Source organism: Delphinapterus leucas, chromosome 1 (assembly GCF_059928025.1).
Source record: "Delphinapterus leucas isolate spDelLeu-1000000601 "Yukka" chromosome 1, BTC_Dleu_Yukka2, whole genome shotgun sequence".
Lineage (NCBI taxonomy): Eukaryota > Metazoa > Chordata > Mammalia > Artiodactyla > Monodontidae > Delphinapterus > Delphinapterus leucas.
The window spans coordinates 67,933,226-67,960,405 of NC_143129.1; the positions used below are offsets into that span (position 1 = coordinate 67,933,226).

Here is a 27,180-nt window from a genome sequence, read left to right on the forward strand (position 1 = left end):
GATATTGGTATTGGCAACAATTTTTTGGATATGACACCAAAAGCCCAAGCAACAAAAGCAAAATTAACAGATTGGACCACATCAATCTAAAAAGCTTCTACACAGCAAAAGAAACAATCAAGAAAATGAAAAGGCAACCTATGGAATGAGAGAAAATATTTGCAAATCATATGTCTGAAAAGGCGTTAATATCCAGAATATATAAGGAACTCATAAAATTCAACAGTAAAGAAACCAAAGAACCTGATTTCAAAATGGGCAAAGGAACTAAATAAATTTTTTCCGAAGAAGACATACAAATGACCAACAGGTACAGGAAAAGATGCTCAATATCACTAATCATCAGGGAAATGCAAATCAAAACCACAATAGATATCACCTCACACATGTTAGAATGGCTATTATCAAAAGGACAAGAGATAACAAATGTTGGCAAAGATGTGGGGAAAAGGAAACCCTCATACACTATTGGTGGGAAAGTAAATTGGTGCAGCCACTATGGAAAACAGTATGGGGGTCCCTCAAAGAATTAAAAATAGAACTACCATCTGATCCAGCAATCACACTTCTAGTTATATATCTGAAAGAAATGAAATCAGGATCTTGAAGAAATATCTACAGTTCCACGTTCATTGCAGCATTATTCACAATAGCCAAGACAGAAAAGACTTAAGTGTCTGCCAACAGGTGAATGGATAAAGAAGATGTGGTATATATACACAATAGAATATTATTCAACCATGAGAAACAAGGACGTTCTGCCATTTGTTAAAACATGGGTGGAACTTGAGGGCATTAGGCTAAGTGAAATAAGTCACCCAGAGAAAGACAAATGTTATTTGATATCACTTACATATGGTATCTAAAAAAGCTGAACTTATAGAAACAGAGAGCAGAATGGTAGTTACCAGGGGCTTGGGGGTGGGAGAAAAAGGGAGATTTTGGTCACAGGTTACAAACTTACAGTTATGAGGTAAATAAGTTTTTGGTACAGCATGGTGAGGCGGCAAAGATGAGGTCCCACATAGGTGTTTGGGTGGGGTCCTGCAGGGATTGGCAGCCATTTCTGCTCCAACGGAGACCCCTCAGGAAACAAGTGCTGGCCTCCAGCTTCTTGTCAGTCCAAGACCAGTCAGCTGAAGAGGGGGTGGGCAGGGCTTGGGTGAGTGCACTGGGTCCTCAAGGCATGGGGAAGTGCTCCTCACTCCAGAGAAACCTTGGGAGTGACTGCCTCTGGAAACCCCAAGGACAGAAGCCAATCCTCCTTTTGTTCTTCTTTCTCTGGTGATCAGGAACCTGGGAACTGCTCCATTCACCAGTTTCTGGATTCCTCTTGTCTTCTTTTCAATAGTTGAGGCAGCGTCCTACTCAGTATTGGCCTTCCTGCCGTCCTGGATGTTACCATTCACCCATTCACCCACCCATCGAAAGTGTACTGAAAACTAGAGATTCAATCATGAGGAATAGCCAGATCTTTCTCACAAAAAAATCACAGCTGCTGGTCATTATGTCCTACCCGGACTTTCTCTCAGCTCCTGACCCTGTCTGTGTCCTTCTCTAGGTCCCAGCCCCATCCCACTGCACTCAACAGAGCAAGGCTGGCAGTAGTGGACAGCTATTGTTTTACACATGCCCAGAATCCTTTCCCTTTCTTTCTTCTATGACAAATGATTCTGGTAGGGCTGTTAATCATAGTGTCCTATCTCCAGTCTTGTCTTGTCTCCCTGGAAACAATGGTTGATCCAAGAGGTGAGCATAAGACCCAAGCTGGGCCAATTAGATCATTTCCTGAGATTTTTTTTTTTTTTTAATTTTTGAATTCTCTTTTATTTATTTTTTTTATACAGCAAGTTCTTATTAGTCATCCATTTTATATACATCAGTGTATACATGTCAATCCCAATCTCCCAATACATCACACCACCACCACCCCCCCACCACTGCTTTCCCCCCTTGGTGTCCATACGTTTGTTCTCTACATCTGTGTCACAGTTTCTGCCCTGCAAACTGGTTCATCTCTACCATTTTTCTAGGTTCTACATATATGTGTTAATATGCAATATTTGTTTTTCTCTTTCTGACTTACTTCACTCTATATGACAGTCTCTAGATTCATCCACATCTCTACAAACGACCCAATTTCGTTCCTTTTTATGGCTGAGTAATATTCCATTGTATATATGTACCACATCTTCTTTATCCTTTCCTTTGTCAATGGGCATTTAGGTTGCTTCCATGACCTGGCTACTGTAAATAGTGCTGCAATGAACATTGGGGTGCATGTGTCTTTTTGAATTATGGTTTTCTCTGAGTATATGCCTAGTAGTGGGATTGCTGGGTCATATGTATGGTAATTCTATTTTGAGTTTTTTAAGGAACCTCCATACTGTTCTCCATAGTGGCTGTATCAATTTACGTTCCCACCAACAGTGCAAGAGGGGTCCCTTTTCTCCACACCCTCTCTAGCATTTGTTGTTTGTAGATTTTCTGATGATACCCATTCTAACTAGTGTGAGGTGATACCTCATTGTAGTTTTGATTTGCATTTCTCTAATAACTAGTGATGTTGAGCAGCTTTTCATGTGCTACTTGGCCATCTGTATGTCCTCTTTGGAGAAATGTCTACTTAGGCCTTCTGCCCATTATTGGGTTGGGTTGTTCATTTTTTTAATATTGAGCTGCATGTGATGTTTATATATTTTGGAGATTAATCCTTTGTCCGTTGATTCATTTGCAAATATTTTTTCACATCTGAGGGTTGTCTTTTCATCTTGTTCGTAGTTTCCTTTGCTTTGCAAAAGCTTTTAAGTTTCATTAGGTCCCATTTGTTTATTTTTACTTCCATTACTCTAGGAGGTGGATCAAAAAAGACCTTGGTGTGATTTATGTCAAAGAGTGTTCTTCCTATGTTTTCCTCTAAGAGTTTTATAGTGTCCGGTCTTACATTTAGGTCTCGAATCCATTTTGAGTTTATTTTTGTGTATGGTGTTAGGGAGTGTTCTAATTTCATTCTTTTACATGTAGCTGTCCAGTTATCCCAGCACCATTTACTGAAAAGACTATTTTTTCTCCATTGTATATCTTTGCCTCCTTTGTCATAGATTAGTTGACCATAGGTGCGTTGGTTTATCTCTGGGCTTTCTATCCTGTTCCATTGATCTGTATTTCTGTTTTTGTGCCAGTACCATATTGTCTTGATTACTGTAGCTTTGTAGTATAGTCTGAAGTCAGGGAGTCTGATTCCTCCAGCTCCGTTTTATTCCCTCAAGACTGCTTTGGCTATTTGGGGTCTTTTGTGGCTCCATACAAATTTTAAGATGATTTGTTCTAGTTCCGTAAAAAATGCCATTGGTAATTTGATAGGGATTGCATTGAATCTGTAGATTGCTTTGGGTAGTATAGTCATTTTCACAATATTGATTCTTCCAATCCAAGAACATGGTATATCTGTCCATCTGTTGGTATCACCTTTAATTTCTTTCAACAGTGTCTTATGGTTTTCTGCATACAGGTCTTTTGTCTCCCTAGGTAGGTTTATTCCTAGGTATTTTATTCTTTTTGTTGCAGTGGTAAATGGGAGTGTTTCCTTAATTTCCTTTTCAGATTTTTCATCATTAGTGTATAGGAATGCAAGAGATTTCTGTGCATTAATTTTGTATCCTGCAACTTTACCAAATTCATTGATTAGCTCTAGTAGTTTTCTGGTGGCATCTTTAGGATTCTCTATGTATAGTATCATGTCATCTGCAAACAGTGACAGTTTTACTTCTTCTTTTCCAATTTGTATTCCTTTTATTTCTTTTCTTCTCTGATTGCCATGGCTAGGACTTCCAAAACTATGTTGAATAATAGGGGTGAGAGTGGACATCTTGTCTTGTTCCTGATCTTAGAAGAAATGCTTTCAGTTTTTCACCATTGAGAATGATGTTTGCTTTGGGTTTGTCATATATGGCCTTTATTATGTTGAGTTAGATTCCCTCTATGCCCACTTTCTGGAGAGTTTTTATCATAAATGGTGTTGAATTTTGTAAAAATTTTTTCTGCATCTATTGAGATGATCATATGGTTTTTATTCTTCAATTTGTTAATATGGTGTATCACATTGATTGCTTTGCATATATTGGAGAATCCTTGCATCCTTGGGATAAATCCCACTCGATCATGGTGTATGACCCTTTTAATGTGTTGTTGGATTCTGTTTGCTAGTGTTTTGTTGAGGATTTTTGCATCTTTATTCATCAGTGATATTCGTTTGTAATTTTCTTCTTTTGCGGTATCTTTGTCTGGTTTTGGTATCAGGGTGATGGTGGCCTCATAGAATGAGTTTGTGAGTGTTCCTTCCTCTGCAAATTTTTGAAAGAGTTTGAGAAGGATGGGTGTTAACTCTTCTCTAAATGTTTGATAGAATTCACCTATGAAGCCATCTGGTCCTGGACTTTTGTTTGTTGGACGATTTTTAATCACAGTTTCAATTTCATTACTTGTGATTATTCTGTTCATATTTTCTATTTCTTCCTGGTTCAGTCTTGGAAGCTTATACCTTTCTAAGAATTTGTCCATTTCTTCCAGGTTGTCCATTTTATTGTCATAGAGTTGCTTGTAGTAGTCTCTTAGGATGCTTTGTATTTCTGCGCTGTCTGTTGTAACTTCTCCTTCTTGAGGAAATGCCACACACATTTTCCACAGGGGCCTCACTATTCCACATTCCCTCCAGCAATGTACAAGAGTTCCAATTTCTTCACATCCTTACCAACACCTTGTGTTTTTAAATTTTAGCTGTCTTAGTGTGTGTGAAGTAATAGTTCACTATAGTTTTGAGTTGCATTTCCCTAATGACCAAAGATATTGTGCAAGTTTTCATGTGCTTATTGGCCATTTGTATATCTCTTTGGAGAAATATCTATTCAGATCTTTGGTAGATTTTTCCTTATTTTTTTTTCTAGTTTAGTTGTAGGAGTTATTTATATATTCTGAATACTATACCCTTATCAATATATGATATGGAAATATTTTTTCTATGGATTGTCTTTTCACTTTGTTGATAGTGTCCTTTATGCACAAAAGTTTCAAATTTTGAGGAAGTCCAATTTACCTATTTTTTCTTTGATTGCTTGTGCTTTTTTGGTGTCCTGGCTATTTTTGTACATTAATTTTTTCATATAAACTTTGGACCCAGATTATCTTGTTCTAAAACTTTTGTTGGCATTTGTCGAGGGATGGGTTGATTAATTTAGAGAGAGGGACTTTCCTGGTGGTCCAGTGGTTAAGAATCCACCTTCTGATTCTGGGGACATGAGTTCAATCCCTGGTCAGGAAATTAAGATACCGTGTGCCATGGGCAACTAAGCCCACACGCCGCAACTACTGAACCCATGTGCCACAACAAAAGTTCCCGCATGCTGCAACAAATATCACGCATGCCACAACTAAGACCTGACACAGGCAAATAAATAAATAAATAAAATAAAAATGTTTTAAAAATTTAGAGAGAATCGTGGTCTTCTTAAAAGGGAGATTTTTATCAAAGACCAGGGTACACCTTTCCATTTACCCAAGTCCTTTCTGTATTCTTCAGTAACACTTTAAGGTTTGTTTCACATAGATCTTACACTTTCTATCAAGTTTCTTTCTTGGTATTAATCTTTTTTTATTATTGTAAATTAGTCTAATGTTTAGATGCTGACAACAAGAGTGTTTGAAGTATTACGTGAGCTATAGTATTTTCTATGGTCCAAATTCAGGCCAAGTTCAGATCTGCAACCACAGATCTACTCCAACACTTTGCTTTATAGGTAAGGACGCTGAGGTCTAGAGATGCTGAGTGACTTACTCAAGGCTGCACAGCAGGTAGGTAGCAGAGATGGCACTATGGCCCAAGTATTCTGTCTCTCCATTTCGCCTGACTCTGAATCCAGAGCTCTGTCATCTTACCAACCGCCATAAAATACATGAATCTAGGAAAGAGGCGAATGTTCTTACATGCACTGGGAACTTGTAGTTGCCTAGGGATTGACTTCACCAATCAAGATAGGAGTTAGACAAAAATTAGACAAAAATTAGGAAAAAAGGAAAATAAAACAACGGTTAAGTGAGAAAAAAAGCAAAAATTCAGACAGACACACACTCGCCTACATGTGTGCACATACACCCCCCCCCCAAACCCTCAAACCTCCAGAGCTTCCTGCCTGTGAACCGAAAGGAGGAGTATGAGTTTCCTGGCCCTGCTGGCAGGTGCCTTCTCAAAGGCCCCATCGTCCTCCACTTCCTGAGGAGGCTGCAGCCAAAGAGACTGCTTTTCTCTTCTTCTTCCAGTCACGGCTGCCTCGGCCTCTGCCCCCAGGCACCATCCTGGGGAAGGACAAGATGAAGTGGATGGCGCTTGTTACGGTGGCCACCCTGCAGGCACACTTCCCAATTACAGGTAAGGCCGGATGTATCGTATGTATCGATGGCAAGGAACTTTTTGGAACCCTTTGTGCGTATGTGTCGGGGGTGGAGGGAGATAGCCGAGGGCTGGTGAGGCGCCAGTGTCTCCTTTAAATCCTGCCCTCCCCAAATCAATGAGCAGCTGAGAGGGGAGGGTCCGGCTTGATGCAGGCATCTGCCTCATTAAGGCCAAGCTGGGCATCAGCTCAGAGCCAGCTGCTCGAAAACACACCTGTGCAAAGTATGGATTTTTCCAGTGATAAAAAGAGAGAGAAAAGTCTGTGGTGGGGAAAGGATGAGGAGAAACTGAGGCAGGCCCCATGTGGACAAGAAGAGAGGGAGTATTTAACAGAAGCCGGGAGGGACCAGAAAATGTCAGCCAGGCCATGTTTCATGCTGAGCCACTTTTCTAGTCTTTATGTATTCTTTCACCCCCTTGCTGGCTCCGTCACTCAGCCCCTTTCCTTCTTCCTTCGCCAACAAAGAACATTGCATTTGTTGTTGGTTAGAGAGGGTCATGGCTGTGGCCCTGGCTGACCTGAAACACCTTGATGGGCCAGAGACTGACTGGGTTAATGAAGGAGGGAAGTGGCCTTCTTCAGGGTCTGTGTCTAGGCTTAGCTCTGACTTGGCCGCCTCTGTACCCTACAGCCAAGGGCTGCCTGATGACACACCCATCCAGGCTCAGTGACTAACCCACCGCCTCGTCTGAGGCCATAAAGCCAGAGATGCTGACAGAATGTAGGGGACAGATGAGAGGATGTGACTTGTTAAGTAGCCACCACGAGGAACAACCAACCAACAAGAGAACCTACTCCTCACTTCATTCCAGCCCTTAGAGTCCGGCTTTTCTAGAATCCTTTTACCCTTACCGTGTTTTCTAGCTCAGATAATAAGAAGTGGAAAGAAGACAAAATGGACTGCCTCTGGGCATTGGCGTCCTGGCATTTTTTACAAAATATGGGACAAGCTGTATTTGAATCTAAAGAAACCAGGAGAGTGGTCACAAACCAATGTCCTTCCTCCACTTGACAGCTCACCTCGGTGTGGGAGGGAGTTTGGCGACAAGGGTGGGAGGGCAGGAAAGGCCATTGGCACTTTTTTTTTTTTTTTTTTTCATTGGCACTTTTGTTCCTGCCAGGGAACGTGGCACAGCTGCCGCCTAGCACCTCGGGGGTTTCAAGGACTAAGAAATTGCGGGGTTTTCTGTAAGATCACAGCTCTCTTCTCAGAAAAGCCTTCTTGGGTATGAGTCACGCGGTGCCATAGGTAAGAACACCAGGGTGAGCCCAGAGCAGCCCATCCTCGTGTGCAGGACACAAGAGGACCCAAGACGTCAAAACGGCCTGTGAATTCAGTGACTTCAGAGGGAACCGCTGACAGCGGTAGATTCAGACCTTGGGCTTCAGGTTTGGGGCACGGCACTTGGTAGATAATTCTACCATGTGAAGTTTCCTCAGGGGTCTATTTGTGTTGGGTCTTGGGGCCAAGGCTGGGGCAATGGAATTAGAAGAGAAAATAAAAGCTGCTTGGGTGCTGGTGGCTGCCAGGAGTGGTAAACAAAACCCCACCCAGAAGACAAGATGGGGGCCATGCCCCATTTCCACAAGGTGTGTACAGAAAGAAAAGCCTTAGATTCATCTTTCAATGCCACTTGCTTTGCTGGTGTGGAGATTGAAATTTCAGCTATTTTTAGATAAGGTTCCTGGACAAAAGTTTTCCAAAGTGTCCTAGCCCTGTTGAGGGAAGGCTGGGGAGGTTTAGAGAGGCCTTTAACACTGAGGGCCACGAATGGCACCCGTGTTGGCTGAGAAGACACACTTTATGATTTCCTTTGGAAGAGAGGCTGCTGACTGATGGAATTCGAGTTGAGGTCTTCCCTCTTTTCTTGCTCAGTTAAGTTACTCATCCCCGAACCCTTTTAAAGCATCTTCTTTTTACTAAGACTTTTCCATTTGCATTTTCTTGCAAATGCCCAGATCATTAAGATCACGGCAAATAACGACCCAGTCCATCTACCTGAGGAGGTCTCCCTGGGTGAGTCTGCCAAGACGGTCAGCCGAGGCTGGAAGAGATTAAGATGGCGTGTCTAATGGCATGGGCAGACTTCTGCCTGCAGAGCCCTCGACTCCTCAGTGCCTCTAACTCCCTGCCTCACAGTGGTCAGTGTGACCTTGGTCCTTCCTTTGTAAGGAAATGCAGCTTTGACACAAAGTCTCAGGAAATGCGTGCTCCTAGGTGTGGTGGGAAGAGTCAGGCCAGTCACATTGCTGCCAATTTCCCAGCTGTGCAACCTTAGGCAAGTTACTTAACCTCTCTGGGCCTCAGTTTTCTCACCTCTAAAGTAAGAATAACCTTCATTGCAGAGCTGTGAAAGTGAGAAGTAAATGTTATGTGCCTGATATGTACTAAACAGTCAATACGTGAAAGTTGTATTAATTATTACATCCTGGCCTGTTTTCTTGTTCTCATTATCCAGGGACAGGAAATGGAAACCCATGTTTAGGATTCTTAATTTGCTCTTGATTGTGTTGTAAAGCAGCACTGGGCATTTCCTCCATCTGTTGAAATGCAGCTCATCCTTCTTTTGGTTTCTGAGCGAAGCTGTAACAGCTCAGGAACATAGCAGTGGTCCCTCCCAGCGGTGGGCCCAATTGTGAACAAGCATCAAAACTTTGCTGGGTCATAGGATGAGCATTACAGCTACCATTTCTATTTTTTTGAGACACTTATTCTGTAAGGGATATTCCCCCAGAGTGAAAACATGACTGACAATACATATAAGTAGTTAGGGGGAGCAAATTAGAGCACAGTCCCCCTGGTCATCACTGGCCAAGGTGGCCATCCAGAATTTGCAGCCAAATGGTTGGTGTGGTGGATGCACAGTGACCAGGGTATTTAAATGAACACTCCTCAAAACCAGACCTTTGCTTAAACTGCTTGAAGCTGGGCTTGAGGGAAGCTTTTGTGTGATGCCAGGAAAAGTTTTTCATCGATGGCGTTTTCACCAATGGTTTATTTTGACCTCTGGTCATCTGGCTCTGCTCATCCAGATGACCTACTTCATTTTCTACCTTGGTGGTTCTTAGATTTGCTGGCCTGTTTACACATTTGCTGTGGCAAAACATCCCCCAGAAACGGTGCTGGGCAACTCTTGTTTAAGTGAATGACCACTGCTGAATTTATTTTAAAATTCTTTTTATTTTTGCCTTTGTCTTTAAAAAATTAGATTTAATTTTTAACTGGATATACACTTTTACTTTGAAGAATCCCTGGGCACTGTATCTTGTTTTATTTTCAAGCATTCAGGCACCGTTAGGGAACTGTCTTGCTTTAGAGTTGTCCAAACACACACTCTGTAATCCTTTTTCTCCTGAGCCTTATTTACCTATGGGTCAGCTAACTGATTAAATAAATAGCAACGATAGTTCAAAATAAATTTCTTCTCTGCTTGGGCCAGGGCTAGTTCTTATTAACATTAAAGCGACGGTAGATTTAATCAATTTGAGCAAACATAAAGTCCATTTGGTTAAAAAATAATCAAACTAGTCATTTGATCTGTTAATTGAAACGAAACAGTCAGTTTAGTCACTGCACATACATAGCCATTCCTTCCAGTCTCAAACACAGTCTATGTTTTCTGAGGGAAAAGACGCTTCAGTCTTGCTCAGGGATGTGTCCTAGCACTTAGCATAGTGCCTGGAGCAGAGATCGCGCACAGTAAATATTTGTTGAGTGAACTGAAAGGTGGGTGAATGAAAGAAATCTAGACCTTTCCATGTGATTAAATTCACTTTAATGGTTTATGGAGGGGGGTTGTATATTGGAGTGGCATTATTTGGACCTTTCTTCTAGAGAACTTAGCATTAAACAAAGTACTTTAAAAAAACACAGAAAGTAAGCTGGTGGAGGGGACAGGGCAGTTTGAGTAAACAGATGGATTCAAAATGATTTACAAGGACAGTTTCAGACAAAATCCTACCGTTGTTAAAATTTTCTGGTTGGACTGTATGAAATTTCCTATATTCATTTATTTGGGACCTACAAAAATGATAATTTCATATGATTCATCTAACACTATATCTTGAAAATTAGACAAAGAAAGATGCTCATTTTTCTGACGTGGCTTTAACACTAGGGAAAAGCAGAAAATAAAGAAGGCTACCACCGTTGGCGATTAACTAATGAATTAATAAACTAATGAAAGGCACCAAGGAGAAAAATAAGAGTTTGTGGATTATAGCATAAATCGCATTCAATTGCCCAACTGCTTCAAAATATAGAAAGAAAAAAAAGAAAAGCAGGATATCTAATCATTATAGTCCAAATTGGTCTAAGTTACTAAGTAAATATCCCAACTAGCTATCATTTTTTTTCTCTCTCTTAATTTGAGGTATTTTACCCAAAATATCATAAAATCAGAGGAAGTTATAAATTTAAAAAATATTCCATTCCAGTATTTTTATGTGTTTAAATATCTTTATATAGTTGTTATTACAAAAACAATTTCAAGTGCTTTTTTTCCTTAATATTTTATTCTGAACATCTTTTTTGATACTTAGCCTTCATGATTGTTTCTAATCGCTATGTAAATGTCCATAGTTTATGCATCGTATTTTCTTTACTATTTCATTATTGTTGGACATTTGGGCTGTCTCTAATTTTTGTTATTATAGCTAATGCTGCAAGAAAATCTTTACATCTGTAGCTTTTAAAATTTCTTTTGAATTACTTCCTTGGGCTAATTTCTCCAGGGCTGACAATTAAAGTAATAGGTTAAAGTAAAGGAACATTTCACAGGATACTTTAGACTTCTGTTGAAGTCTAAACAGTTTTTCTGTCAAGGAAAGAGAGTTTTTTCCCTAACTCTCTGACCATCTGCAAGTGTTTCTTGTCTTTTCTGGAGCAGGCAATAGGGTGGAGGGAGAGAGGAGACCGTGGAACCAGAAAGATCTGGATACAAGTCCTGATCTGTGGCCAGTTGCCTACCTTCGGAGCCCGCTTCTTCCTCTGTGAGATGGCGGTAACCATGTCTACCTCATGCAGAGCACGGTGGAGTGGAGATACTGCTCGGAAGTGCCTACACACCAGAGGTGCTCGAAAAGCAGTAGTCATTATCATGTGTGCCTCAGTTTCCCAACCTACAAAATAAAGGATATCATTTTCCCAGTGGAAGAAAGTGGAAACCCTGGTACTAACATGCTTTCTTTGTCTTCCCTTGTCACTAAATTGCAGTAAACTTGGGCAGGAATCTCTTTAGTTTTCGCATCTGTGAAATGAATTGCGTATGGTCTTATAATTACCAAGTTTTCAAGAACGTTTAAGTTACCTAGCCTCCCACCCCACTGGTATTGGCTCATAGAATTAGGAACCTAAACTTCATTCTTCCCTGAAGCTCCAAATAAACAATAAACTTAAAACTTAAAAAAAAAAATCCGGACTTCCCCCTTACCACAATATTTTTAACTCTCCAGTGGGAGCCTCTGTTGCGAAAAATCCAAGGACAGATTCTAACATTTTCTGCCTTGTCCCTTATGCTTGTGCGTCGGATGCAGATTTATGGCCACACAAGGACTTTGTTGGTGAGCACTGACTTGAAGAGAAAGCAAATTGAGGTCTGAAGCAGCTAAACTGCAGTGGTGGAAATGTTAGAAGCTTCCACTGTCCGCTTTGGTTGCCTGTTATGATTTGTGCTACTCAGCAACTAATTTGCAGGCTCAAGGGGAAAAAAATAAATAGAAAGCATTCAAACAAGGACAGGCAGGATCCTCGCTGGTCCAGACCACTGTTCTGTTAGTACAGTCGTCCCTTTATATTTACAAAATGCTTTCCAGCACCTTCATTCATAACCATCCAATGGCAAGTAGCAGAAAAAGTATTGATTTTAAGATTCTCTTTTTATAAACAAAGAAAATGAGGTTCAGAGGTTTGGTGACTCGCCTCAGAGTAGAACCAGGCTCCGAACATGGTTTCTCTGATCCCTTGTTCAAGGTATGTGCTCTCGAATGTTCTATGCAGCCTGTCTACCAGGCCTGCTGTCAATTTGCAGTATTATACATCAGATGACTGAATTCTGAAGCAGATTTTTGAAGGTATTTCCCCTTAGTAAGCACGTATTATGATTTTCCTCTCAATTTCTGAAGAAATAATTGTTTTGATGCTGAATATTCTCATTTAAATATGTTTTTCTGCTGAGTATGAAGTATTTGGTTGTTAATATAGAATTGCATTTTTCTCTGGCCTATTATTACAGTTCTGAAATCATTTTCTCCCCAATTGGTAAAATCCATATTTTCTGTTTTGCTCTTAATAAAATATACCTATTTTGGAGCTTTTCTTGAGAGGGACCGGCCCCTTTCTGTGCGTGCAGGTACCGCCCCCCTGTCCTCTCTCCCGCCAACCACGTTATGCATAGGTGGAACTCAAATGTGTAAATTAAATCATATTTGAGAAGACTTGTCCTAAATAGTAGCCGTTAACCAATCTGTTTGGTAAGAATGTAACCTCATACAGTGTGTAAGGTTTTGTGGGGTGAGGTTTTCTGAAAGAATAGCACACTATTACACACAGATGCTGGGTTGAGATTTTTTTAATATAAATCCTCAAGGTGTGGGAGAATTACCTTTAAATGACAAATATCTATAATCAATTCTTAATTTCTTTTTTGTTTTTCATAAATTTTATTTATTTATTTATTTACTTTTGGCTGCGTTGGGTCTTCGTTGCTGCACACGGGCTTTCTCTAGTTGTGGCACGCAGCGGCTACTCTTCGTTGTGTTCTCTTGTTGCGGAGCACGGGCTCTAGGTGTGTGGGCTTCAGTAGTTGTGGCTCGTGGGCTCTAAAGCACAGGCTCAGTAGTTGTGGCACACGGGCTTAGTTGCTCTGCAGCATGTGGGATCTTCCCGGACCAGGGCTCGAACCCGTGTCCCCTGCATTGGCAGGCGGATTCTTAGCCACTGCGCCACCAGGAAAGCCCTCAGTTCTTAATTTCTTATGTCATATTTTAGCCTTGAGTCCACTTGCATCTGCCTGGGCTGAGCTCAGGGAGTGCAAACCCTTTTGCTGTTGACTGGAGCAAAGCAAACCAAGATAAGAAATCTGATGCTCAGGGCAGAAGCATTAAATTGCCAGATTGTGAATATCGGTGGCTCTTAGTGGGGCCGCTCCCCAAGCTGACTGGGAGGAGGGCTGGGAAAGGAGAAGTCTCTGAGGGGTTCTCCAGCTATTTGCAGGGCTGCTGGGTTCTAGGTGCATTGCCTTTGCCAAACCCTGGAGTTGGGGAAGATGGCTCAGAGCACAAACCAACACGACTATTTAGGATTAAACAAATCACCACTTCTCTCTGGCGCTGTAGATACTAGAAAGTCAGCTGTGTGTTCCTTCATTTCACCAGGTCCCCAGCATGAGATGTTGCACTGGCTCGAAGCCATCATGTGAATGTCGGCCCTGAGTTAGGACTGCCTTTTCCTCATGCAGGCTGGGAGTGGCAGTGGAGGCTTGGAGGGAGGAAGTATTACAGGCAGAGTAGAAGAGACAGCCTGGGATTGGGGCGGGGGCTTTTGATCTGAAGCTGTGGGAGGCTGACTGGCCAGAGCAGCGTGCTCCCAGGAGAAGGCTGCTGAACGGGGGCTGCAGCGTGGGACCAGCCTGTGCCCAGGCCCCGTCCTGTGGGTTATAGCTCGGCGCGGGTGTGGCACGCACATGTGCTGGTGTGTGTTTACCTGTGTGCTCTGCTGGGGGTACAGATGCCTGTGCCCCAGTGTGCATGTGAAGGTGTGTGTGAGGCTGTGTGTTTGTGCACGTGTTCCAGTGTGTCCCAGCGTGTGGGTGCATTGTGTGTGCACCTGTTTGTATGCAGATGGACGTGCCTTGAGTCTGCAGGTAAGTCTTTCTGTGTGCACCAGTGAGTGGCTTTCTGTGTATAATGTGTACATTTAAGAGGAGGATGGTGGCAGCAGGACAGCTCTGTAGAAGGAAGGGCAAACATTGCTTGAGCTTAGAACTGGCGAGCTAGGCAGGAGAATGGCAGGGCTGAGATTTCACTGAGCCCATTCCAGGCATTCTGTGCAGAAGGGAGTCAAGAAAACTTTTGTCCAAGCTAGAATCTCTAGGATCATGGAGAGGTGGGAGCAGCTCCTTCACAGAGGCAGAGACGTCTCAGGTCTCCCAACTGCCCTCAGAACTCTGCCATCTCCCAAGTAAGCCTGCTGTCTTTCTTTCTTTCCACCTTCCTCCCAGTTCCCTCTACTTAGAATGCCTACCCTACTCCCACCCTGACCTGTGGAAACCCTGTCTTCCCCTTATAACGAAGTCCAGATACCTGGGGATCTCCCAGACCCACTGTTGACATTGTTACCAACGTTGAGGTGACAAAGGAAGGTGGAAAATTGTTGTTCTCATAACTCAAGGTTAAAAACCCAACACAAATAGTTCCCTACGGTGAGCACTTCTCAGAGTGGGGGCCCAGCACACAGAGTTTCAGGAACATGTACCCGTCAGCAGAAAATGTCACCAGCTCCCCAAATTCTCACCTGTTCCTCCCACCGTGGCCATCCTCTGAATTTTGACTACAAGAGTCAAAATACATTTGATGCTTTTCTTTCTTCCTGCCCTCAGAATAGATAAGCAATTCAATAAGGTGGCTTGTGGTGACCTACTCTGGCTGTCGAGAGCTGGTATCACCAGACTGATAGTTATTTTTAATATCTGGTTATTCCAACCATCTGAATGGCACATTTGCCCACAAGGGCCTCCTTGCTCCTCTGTTGGGAAAGAGAGCGTGGAACTGGAAGGAAAAGGGAGGAGGTGCCTGGCAGAAAATGGTGCAAATGGCACATTTTTAGGCCTTACAGACCTTTCTAAGGCGACGAGAATTTAATTCTGTGTCCTTTCTTTTCTTCGCAACACCCAGTTGAAAATATGAATTAAAAAAAAAAAGTTTGCTCCTTTAAAATACTTCTTGATCTGCTGTTCTTGCTAAAGTACTTAGAATTATACATATCTTTGCACCATGGCCACTATCCAAAGGAACCAGCGCAACTGAGAAAACTGTTCATTGGTGGTCCGAGTGCTGAACATTTTGAGAAGTGGGGCACACTCACAGACTGTGTGGTGATGAGAGACCCCCAAACCAAACATCCCAGGGCCTTTGGTTTTGTGACCTACTCTTGTAGTCGCACGAGTGGATGTGGCAATGTGTGCTGGACCACACGAGGCTGATGTGTGTGTGGTGAAGCCAAAGAGAGCTCTTTCTAGAGAGGCTTCTGTAGAGTCCATCTAACAGTGAAGAAAATTGTTCTTGGTGGTATTAAAGAAGATACAGAAGAATTTAATTCGAAAGACTACTTTGAAAAGTATAGCAAGATTGAAATCATAGACGTTATGGAAGACAGGCAGAGTGGAAGAAAAGAGAAAATCTGCTTTTGTGATTTTTGGTGATCATGATACAGTTGCTAAAACTGTTGTTCAGAAACACCACACTCTCAAGGGGCATAACTGTGAAGTGAAAAAGACCTTTTCTAAGCAAGAAATGTGGTCTGTGGGATTGCAAAGAGGTGGAGGTGGATGTGGCAACTTTATGGGTCATGGAGGACACGTTGGCTGAAGAGGAGCCTGTGGTTGTGGAGGTAGGTGGTGGCAGCGGGATGACGGTGGATATCATGGATCTGGAGGTGATGGTGGCAACTATTGTGATGGTCCTGGTTATAGCCTTAGAGGAGGCTAACGTGGTGGTGGACCAGGATATGCAAACCAAGGTGGTAGAAATGCTAGCGGTGGCAGAGGATATCATGATTATAATGAAGGAGGACATTTTGGTTGTGGTAACTATGGTAGTGGAGGATACTATAATGATTTTGGAAATTATAGTGAACAACAGTAATCAAATTATGGGCCCATGAAGGGGGGCAGTTTTGGTGAAAGAAGCTTGAGCAGTCCCTGTGTTGGTGGTTATGGATCTGGTAGTGGAGGGGTGGACATGGAATCAGAAGGTTCTAAAAACTCAGCAGAAAAGGGTTGAAGTTCTTAGCAGGAGAGGGTGAGGAGTCGTCAGGAAAGCTGCAGGTTGCTGTGAGGCAGTCATCCCAAGTGCATTAGAGGAACTGTAAAAATGTGCTACAGAAGGAACAAGCATCTGTGGTCAGAAAAGTTATTGCAGCTTAAACAGGAAAACTTCTTGTTCAGGACTGTCGTAGCCACAACTTGCAAAAAGTGTAGCTGTTGATTACTGCAATGTAGTGTCAATTAGATGTACATTCCTAAGGTCTTTCATGTCTTGTAGATTTGTCTTTTTCATTTCCTTACATCAGGTATATTGTCTTATAAATTGTGATAGTGGTACCAGGAATAAAAATTAAGGAATTTTTAACTTAGACAAAAATAAAACAAGTCATCTGGTAAACCACTTGACTTATCAATGAGTAAATATTTACCAAGCACTCCTCTTGTGCCCCAAGGAAAACAAACAACTCTGCAGATGGTTGGCCCAACCAGTGCACTGATGAGGCCAGTGTCTTGGAGATGGATGTTGAGTGATTGAGAGCCCACAGGTGAAAGAAAGCTTCCCTAGTTCTGTAGGTCATGTTCTCAGGTTTTATGAAAAAGTCTTAATTTCCCTACAGGCTTGCTTCTTTATGGTCTGGTCTAATTTTCATCGTTTTGTGAGCCTGTGCTAATTTCCATGCTGAGTTTAGTAGCAAAGGAGGCGTATGTCAGGAGATACCAACCAAGACTATTTTGAACTAGGCTAGAGAGCTTCAGAAATTCCCCCCTTTGATTTCTTCAGATTAGAGAGAAATCTTTGTCTTTTCTCCCACTTCACTATCAATGCTTCAAAACCCAGACCTATATAAAATACACAAATGCTTTCTGGACAAAATGAATCTTGTCTGTTTTCTTTGGATTTCAGTGGGAACAATAAAGATTGAGCTACAAAAGGTTGGCAAAGAGGCTTATTATTTTTCTTTCTATTAAGTGTAGAGGCTTCAAAAGAACAGCTCAGAAAGTCAAATAATTGTATCCACCGCAGCTCACCCATCCATCTCCCTGCTGACCTGGCCTGTGAAATCCCCTTTAAAAACTTGGCCAGCTCTCACCTGCCCATTGCAAATGCTGTATTGTTAAATGTTCCCATCCATAATTCCACAAGGGAGGCCGCTATAAAGCAATTCCTTCCATTTCAACAGAGTATCTCGTCAGGAATAGCTCTCTGGGGTGAGGGGAAGGGTGCCTCTAATTTTCAAAGCTTTGTAATTTCATCTTGGAGAGGGAGGTACTTGGAAACCAAAAACGGATTGTGAATAAAGTTATAATCACAAACTCTTGCAATCCAAAATGGCCAGTGGGGAGGATGTGAAAGGGAAGGTTTGGAGAGCAGTTTTTTATATTCATGACAATTTCTTGATTTCTTTAGTTTGGAAAAAACACATCTGTTTGTTTCTAGCTATGGCTGTAAACAGAAAGCCTCAGACTCAAAGCTGATCTAATTGCTGGTTGGTTTCAGACCATAGCTTCCTCAGAAAATTCCTGTCAGCCATTTTGAAGAGCACAAAATGGCTCCTCTGTGCCAAGGGATAAACAGAGGATTTGGCTGCTACGGGAGTTAAAAATTTGGAGTGGAATATTTTGCAGCAGCATTCAAGCCTGGAGTAATTTCAACTTAAAAAAGAAAGAAATCTAACCTCAAAACTGGCTAATCATCTCAGATTCAGTGCAGCATGATCACCCAAGGAAGCAGGCATTGTGCCACTGGGTCCTCTCTAGGGAGTCCTCTCTATCGTCCTGGATGCTTTCCGCGTAGAGTTCCTTCAAACCCATGGTCTTTCTCCAAGTTTGACCCTATGACATTATCTTTCTCTCCCATCACCTTCATTCCTTTTCCCTGAAGGTTTTTAAAAAATCCTTTCCAAGGGAATATACAAATCACATGTAATGGGGTTTTGAATTACGTAAATTCAAACTAATACAATCCAAAAACTTAATAAGGTCTCAATTTATGTGCACTCTTTGCAATAATGTGACTCTGATTTTGTATTTATTCCTGTGGGAAATTAACTTGAATTTTGCAGAATCATCAGGAATGCACCTCTCATGTAGTGTAACTACTTCGTAATCAGAAGGGGCCTGTGGTAATATCGTGATTAGCAGAGGTGGGCATGGGGGATGCTGTCAGTGAGTTGTACTTTCAGTGATAAGAACAGTAGACGGAGCCTCTTGGGAAAGATTTTCTGTGACCCAAAGATGTTCTGTGACCTTGCCCTGGTGTGAAAGAATCACGGAATATATGAGCTGGAAAGGATAGATACCTTCAAGTTTCACTTCTGGATTTTACCAGGGAAGAAATGGTGGTCCAAGAGATCAATAAATCAGCCAAATGTCATGTAGCAGAGTCAGCTCTTGAACCCAGGACTTTTGATTCTCGCTCCAGCTATTGTTCCTCTGGGCCGCCAGGCTGCCCTGTTGTAAAGGAATGGTGTTTCCTGAGCTGGGCACTTGGGTCTCAGGTGTGTGGAACGAGGCCTCACATTGGAATGGCAACTGCAAGAGGGCTGCGGCTGGCTGGACCATGTTAGTTCATCCTAGCCATGAGGCCCTGACGGTGGCAGACTGGCCACTTCCATGAGCAGGGAGACAGCCTTCAACTATTTCAGGAGGTGCAAAAAAGCACTGGGTCATCCCTGCCGTGAGGAAACCCCGGATAGGGACAGTTGATGCTGCAGGGGAGCCTCATTTGATCAAGTTCCCATTGTTCTTAAGTTTTTTGCCCGTTAATGCCACAGGCCCTGACCTGCCCACCTACAAGACAGCGGGCTGTCTTGAGGGCCTTGGTTCACAGGACCTACTCTCCTGCAGCCTCTGGGAGAAAATAAAGTCAGCACTCCTCCCAGAATCCTGTCAGGAGCAAGGCAGACAGTAGACAGGCAAAAAGAAAGCTAAACACACACACACACACACACACACACACACACACACAGCCAGAGTGCTTTTTATTGGTATAAAATAAAAGTTTAATGAATGAACAAGTGACCCAAATTCCATATATTATTAGTACATATAGGTTCAGAAAATGCCTTATGTATGTAAATTATGCCTCAACAAAACTGCTTTTTAAAAAAGAAAATATCAGCCACATACAAGGGGACCTTCCCGTGCTAGATGAGGCCCTTGGAAAGTTTTGTGGAAGAGAATATTATAACAACACTTAAAATATACTTAGGAGAGTGTTATTGAATCATTTAGTAATGCAAGCGTTCATTTTCTAATTTAGCTATTTTCATGAGTGTGAATTTTCACTTATTGGATTATCATAGCATAGACAGACACGTTTAATTTTCTTAAGGAGGGATGTGCCCAGATTTTCCTGACAGTTGTTCACCAATGGACCACCTCCCTGGGGTGAGCAGGATTGACCCCTTGGATTTGGAAGAATTTCCTTTTAAGAGCTTTCTGTGATGCAGCTCTACCTGGGTGTCTCACCTCTCTGCCTGGCACCCCATTCATGATTAAGAGAGACAGATAAATTACCTCTTTGGGGCTTCTGTGGTGGCAGAGTGGTTGAGAGTCCACCTGCCGATGCAGGGCACACAGGTTTGTGCCCCGGTCTGCGAGGATCCCACGTGCCGTGGAGCGGCTGGGCCCGTGAGCCATGGCCGCTGAGCCTGCGCGTCTGGAGCCTGTGCTCCGCAACGGGAGAGGCCACAACAGTGAGAGGCCCGTGTACCGCAAAAAAAAAAAAAGAAAAATTACCTCTTTGTGCAGATAAATCAATGGCATCTTAAACATCTCTGCTGTGACTGCCCCGGGGCCATGGTGACCACAAGGACAGTGACCCACTGATCCAATGCCCGGGCAGCCAAACTCACCTCTATTCATGACAGGGCATCTGTTAGGTTAATCTAGCTGGAGAAAGAAGACTAAAACCAGTGAGAGAAAAATCAGGTAATCTTTCTATGAGTGAAGAGGGTATGGTTTTTTCTTTTTTCTTTTTTTTTTTTGCGGTATGCGGGCCTCTCCTGTTGCGGAGCACATGCTCTGGACGCGCAGACTCAGCGGCCATGGCTCACGGGCCTGGCCGCTCCGCAGCATGCGGGATCCTCCAGGACCGGGTCACGAACCCGTGTCCCCTGCATTGGGAGGCGGACTCTCAACCACTGTGCCACCAGGGAAGCCCAAGAGGGTATGTTTTAACGATACATTTCCTTGTCAGAAATTTTATCAGAGGTAGAAATAAAATGCAGAGCATAGCCGTGCCTTAATTCATCCTAAATGTATTTTCTGAGGAAGTACTATTACACGTCGGTGCTGCACCGTGATAAATCCCAGTTGCTGTGCTTGGAGACCTCACAGTTTCGAGGGCTGATAGATGTATCCGAATAGTCTGGTAAAGTGATATGAGCTGCAGTAACAGTTAACACTTGTTGAGAGGAGCTTGTTTTCTGTGTTGTTTACATGCATTAGGTCAGCTAATCCTGTGGGACTTTTATTGGTGTCCTCATTATGCAGGTGGGGAGCTGAGGCCCAGGGGTGCAAAGCTAGCAGAGCTGGACTTTGGCCCCAGTCAACCTGGCCCCCACTGTGAACCACATTGCCTCTGGGTGCGGGATAAGAGCCTACGTTTGTCATAAACTTAGAGGGAGGAGTTGAGGTTTGTTTGCCACAAAAAGTTGGAAAAGGGCAGATCTGGTGTTAGGAACAGGATGTCCTACCTCAGGAAATCAGGAAACACCAGCTAGGGTTCTTAGTAGTCCCCTGCCCATCCCTGGAAACTCATTCCCCACCCTCAGGATGGTTCTGGGTTGAGAGCCTGAGGGCACCTTCCACTCATGGCCCTTGGGACTGAGACACGTAGCCCATCCCCACTCCAGGCCCAGTACTGACTTGCCTCCCTGGGACCAGCTGCTCACATGAACCAACCTTCCTCATCTAAAGGAGCTGACTCCTAAAGGCCTTGTTCACTGAAGTTTATAACAAAGGGATTGTCTCCCAAACTGTGTTCTGCAAGATAGGAATGCTGTACCACAGAAAGAGGGGACAGGAGTATTGGAAACGCTAGTCTGAGCGAACTTAAGGAAGGTTTTGTTTGTTGTTGTTTCACTGCAGGACTTGTCAGAACCTTCTCTCTGCAAATGTGCCTTACACATACATCCCCAGGAGGAAGAGAGGCAGATACAGCATGCAGTGCTGTGCTAATTGATTTGACCCCATTTGGCATTTATTTTTTCAGGGAACCCCTATAAAATGGCCTACAGAATACAGATCAAGAAAAGCTCAATGGAGGACTATATTGAGTGGTTCAAAATGTGAGGGCTATCAGAAAGCTAGGCTGGAGGAGTAAAGGGATGCACTTTGGGGTCAAAGGATTTGAGTGGGTAGGACTTAATGCAAAGCAGAGGAGAGGAAGACACCCCAGGAAAGGGAAGTATATATCAAAGGCATGACAGCAGCATGAGTGCAAATGCCCAGGTAAGGGCTTAGAAGCTCCGTCCCTTTTGAGCAGCTCTCGTGCCCTACTCACACCTCCATGGCAATCAGGACAGGCAAATGATCGGGGGGACATTTTGGGGCACTGATTGGCAGGATTGTTCCAATGAAAAGAGGGGCCAATGATACTTTACTCTTCTTACATAACCTATGTATTAAATTCTGCAGCAGAAACTCCCAACAGCAGAGGAAAGTTTAGCACGTCCTTTGTAGTGGGTGGTGCCTGTTCATACCGCATTGGCCTCCCCCTCAGCACCTGGCCTGCCTTCCAGCTGTTGCCATCTGCACCTCTTGGCCCGAGGCCTAGCTCTGGCCCTGGAGTCTGCTCCACCCTGTGCACCTACAGGCTGCCAGTGCAGGAGAATTAATGCCCTGCTGGAGCAGCCCTCAGCCAGTGACTGAATTCTGACCCAAAAGGCTTTGCCGTCACGTGTGGTAACTCTGCACTCCCTGTTCCATGTTGTGTCCTCGAATTTGCCAGCATGATGAAGCCCTGTTGTTAACAGGGATAGCTAGCCAATAAGGCTTCCTTTATTGAGTTCCTTCCTGTTCCTGCCAGACTCCCATACGTATTTGCAATATCCATTTCCTAGGGCTGCTGTAACCAAGTACCACAAACTGGTTGGCTTAAAAAGCAAATATTGATTCTCTCACAGTTCTGGAGGGTAGAAGTCCAAAATCAGTGTGTTAGCGGAGTTGGTTCCTTCTGAGAGAGACTCTGTTCCACGCCTCTCCCCTAGCTTCTCGCTGTTTCCTGGCAATTTTTGGCACTCCTTGGCTTGTAGATGCATCACCCTGATCTCTGTCTCCATCTCCACATGACCCAGTCTGTCTTTGTGTCCAAACATCCCCTTTTTATAAGGACACAGTCCTATAGGATTAGAGCCCACTCCAGTGACCTCATCTTAACTTGAGCATCTGCCAACACCTTATTTCCAAATAAGATCACATTCACAGGTACTGGGTAGGGGGAGGGGTTTAGGACTTGAACAGTCTTTTACAGGGCACAGTTCAGTCCATAACACCTACCGATGCTTCCTTGGAACATCTCCCAAATAAAGTACCTGTATTCCAATCTTTGTCTCAGGGTCTGCTTCTGGAAGAACCCAAACTAAGACACCCTTTTGAAAACGGTACCTCAGGGGTATAGAGAGATTGTGAAACTTCCCAAGCACCATGTAACAAGTCCCTTGCTGTAATTATGATTTGAGTCATCATTTTAATTTCTTACCTAAATACAAGAAGATACTTCTCAACCTCTCCTAAGACTATCTGGAAGAGTTGTTTCTATGATGGCTCGATTTATTTGTTTTGAACACTGATTGTCATTCTCCATGATGTGGCTCAATGAGGAAGGGAAAGAGACATGTTAAATGCACCGAGGTCTTTGCCATTAGGTATCTCTAAGGGAAAGACACTTTTAGCTCAAGGCATAGGTGTTCGTTTCCAGCCTGGTTGACTGTCAAGCTCCTGCTGAAGTGACTGGTGTAGATGCAGACTGTGGGGTTGCTGAGCCAACTTGGTCCCCTCCCTCCCTCCGGAAGATGGAATAAACATGTCAGAGAGGAGGGTGATTCCCATCTCAGGAGCACCGGGGTTGCCCTTTAGAAAAACATTGCCAGCACATTCTGCAATCTCGAAATGAATCTGAATGGTAATTCAAGAGGCAGGGCTTGTTCTGGATTTTGAGACAGTTCTTCTACCTGCTCCAGACCCTCCTTTCCCAAGCTCCATCTCGACTCCACATAGCAGTGGTCTGGATGGCAGAGGGACCCTGACAGGAGGAAGGGCTAGGGTGGCAGCTGTGGCTGGCACCTCCTGCCTTCTGTGTGGTCTCCTTGGCTGGTGAAGGAAGAACAGATGAATTTGTGTTTCCAGGTAACAGCTGCCGGGGGCCCCAGCTGTGAGGCAGGGTGGTTCCAGTTCAGTTCTGAGTCAAGAAATGCTTCAAACATGTTCTTCTTGGCAAGAGTCACAAGGAATTGGCCATTTCTCTGTAGCTTTCTGCAGTCCATGAGCATTTGAGAAACTGGATGAGGCCCTGACTGCAAGGAAAGGCCTTGTGAGTGTGTTTTAGTTAAGAATAAATTTTGACTCTAGCGAGACATGCTTGTTTACAAACACAGGTATGTAGACCAGGACTAGGGATGACCTTGATTTTCTCTGCTGTTGCAAGAAGATTGTGTGTGTGTTGTGTGTGTGTGTGTGTGTGTGTGTGTGTGTGTGTGTGTGAGAGAGAGAGAGAGAGAGAGAGAGAGAGAGAGAGAGAATTAGGAGGTAGGAAAGGGACAAGAAAATGTATTAAAAGGATATTCAGGGCTTCCCTGGTGGTGCAGTGGTTGATAGTCCGCCTGTCGATGCAGGGGACACAGGTCCGGGAAGATCCCACATGCCACGGAGCGGCTGGGCCCGTGAGCCATGGCCACTGAGCCTGTGCGTCCGGAGCCTGTGCTCCGCAACGGGAGAGGCCACAACAGTGAGAGGCCCGCGTACCGCAAAAAAAAAAAAAAAAAAAAGGATATTCATGGCAAAGAAAGTAATTTCTAGGATTCCTTTTCTCTTCTTGCTAGCAACCAGCACCTCAGGGATCTCTGGGCTGTGGGTGTGGGCGGTTGTGAGAGGAGAGTGTTGACTAGAAGCAGCACAGCTTTTATTCTACTGCTGGAAAATGGCCCCCTCCTTTGTGAGAGACGGCCACTCAGTGAGGTTCACATCGTCAGCAAGGAGTCCTTCTTGCTCAGCTGATTTAGGAGAAAGGGACCACATCCTGAAGCAGAACAGTCTTCATTTATTTCAGATTCTTTCCCTTGTTGCCAACTTTCCATTTACCTTCAACTTCCATCTCTAACGATGTTGATCGCGTGCCTGCCTGCACCCGGTGTTTCCATATAAGGTCCCACCACACAGCCCATTCAGTCTTATGACAGCCCCATGAGGTACTCGGCAGCAGTGCTCCATTTTATGGGTGAGAAAACCAAAGCTCTAAGAGACTAGTCTCAGGACTGTCGTTAGTGAGTGGTGCCGCCTAGGTTTGATGCCTGCCATTCCCAGGGTCCTCACTGTGCTGAGCTCCACCATGAATACGACTGCAGGAAGAGGTGCCATCAGAGGAGGGGGCTATGGTGTGGGATGCTGAGACCAGGTCTGAATCTCTCTCTGGGCGATTAGGGCGCTCCTGACCACATGTTTCCCCATAGGCTTTAAGACAGACCTGCCTCAGGCTCTCTTCCTGGGGCACAGGGACAGCCATGAAGCCACCTGCAGCCTGCGCCTCCTGCCAGCACCATTTGCAGTTGCTCAGGGCCCACCCACTGACGTGTGGTAATGGGGTTGGATGGAATTGATCCAGCAGGGGCTGGAAAAAAAAAAAGAAAGCATGGCGATGTTCCAAAAAACTTTGTTTACAAGCAGGCAGCTACCCAGATTTGGGTCGTAGGCCATATTTTGCCACCCCTGGTTAAGAACAATGGGATCAGAAGTCAGATGCTTGAGTCCAAATCTACCTCCACTACTTCGTATGCCTGGTTTTCCAGCTCTGCGTCTGAAAGGAGGCCCTGTCAGTAAGTGTCTGCCCATCTCGCCTGATCCCAGCCCATAGTACCAGGGAGACACCTGAGGTGCCCTCCTTAGGCAGCTGCCCAGCTGGAGTGGGTGGTTGGCTCCAGTGAGCAGATAGCACAGGTGTGAGCTTAAAACAAAAAATGGCCTACATTTGCCGGGGGAGTATCTTCAAGGTCGATAGCTCTCTCACTAAAGAGAAATGGAAACCCCAATGTGATTTGGCTGGCCTGAGTGATAAATGCACTTGTTATTATTCTCTGATTCGCTCTGTTCATGGAGAGTTTAGTCACAGGAGTTTCTATTCTCAGGAACTCACAGCACATCACAACACACAGCTTAATTGTCCTCATAATAATTCTGCTCTGTATAACAAGCCTTTACAGGCAAGGGGTCGGGGGCAGTTATGAGAAATCATGTGTGTTAGAATTGCTACCCGTGCTTCGAGATGATCATCAGATAAAAGTTAAATAATAACACACGTACGTGTACAGGCCACCTCTCTAATCTTAAATTCAGGTTATAATAAAAGGATGGCATATTCTATTTTCAGCCTTCTTTAACCCTTGAAATTGTGTTGATTTTGAAAGTAAAAATCCAGCATCCTGTTAAGTTAAGGAAAGACAAAAAACAGATGAGAATTATAGAGCAGTAAGAGTCTGGCTCAAAGTGGTAAGAATTATTGTAGGACAAGAAAGCATTGGGACTTCCGGTGGGACCAAAGTGAGGCGGCGGGGCAGGGGCTGGCACCTCTCGCAGCAACCATGGCATATACCGGCTGCACCGTGCCTCTCATCGTGATGATTGTGTTCTGGGGCTTCGTTGGCTTCCTGGTGCCCTGGTTCATCCCTAAGGGCCCCAACCGGGGAGTTATCATCACCATGTTGATGACCTGTTCAGTTTGCTGCTGTCTCTTTTGACTGATTGCAATTCTGGCCCAAATCAACTCTCTCTTTGGACCACAGTTGAAAAACAAAACCATCTGGTACATCAAGCATCACTGGCCTTGAGGAAGAAGACCTGCTCTCCAGTGCTCAGTCATTGAGATCACAAAGAAAACTCGTCTAGATGCAAAATCACCTCCATACCCAGACCACCTTCCTTGAGTCACCCACTTTGGCCGTCAGCTGCCTTAAACGTTCACACAACATTTGAATATTTATTCTACAAAGCAGTACTTTTTCCTCTCACCTGTTTTACACTTTGATGAATGATGTGCCTATTGAATCTCAACTGTGCTGCCTCTATAAAATGTTTATGTAATCTTCCGAGATAGAAAGTGCTGTTCTTCTGAGAAATAACATTACTCTCTCCTTGGGAACTGTGGATCTGAAGATGGCTCCTGCCTGCTTACAATATGAGAATCGGCGACGTGTTTAAAAACTGTTACATGACGATAAGACTCCAGTGGGGCAGTCAGTAGGAGAACATGTTCAGAGGGAAAATCTGTCCCACCAGAACTATACCAAAGCATATTTTCATGTTGAATTTCTTATTTCTGCCCTCTTTTGGAATAAATTATTTTTCTGCTTTCTATGGAGAAAAGAAAAAAAGAAAAGAAAGCATTGGGTGATGTCAAGATCTCATCATCAGGAAAATGGAAAGCTACATCATAAACGTTGTCTGCCTGATCCTAAGCCTTCTCATTGTAAAGGATGTATTGTCTTCTCAGAAGCAGTAATCTCCTTTGGGACATGAGTAAAATAAGTTGAATTCAG

The 27,180-nt window shown here is 43.8% G+C and overlaps 1 protein-coding gene and 1 pseudogene across 1 annotated transcript in view; both read left to right on the forward strand.

Moving 5' to 3' along the window:
* The first annotated feature begins 6,286 nt into the window (after window positions 1-6,286).
* Window positions 6,287-27,180, forward strand: part of CD247 (CD247 molecule) — a 77,710-nt gene continuing 56,816 nt past the window's right edge. The window contains exon 1 of the mRNA XM_022560045.2: window positions 6,287-6,421. Coding sequence (XP_022415753.2) covers window positions 6,364-6,421 — 58 coding nt within the window. The 5' untranslated portion in view covers window positions 6,287-6,363. The remainder of the gene's footprint in view (window positions 6,422-27,180) is intronic.
* On the forward strand, window positions 6,429-27,179 carry LOC149750528 (V-type proton ATPase subunit e 1 pseudogene; annotated as a pseudogene).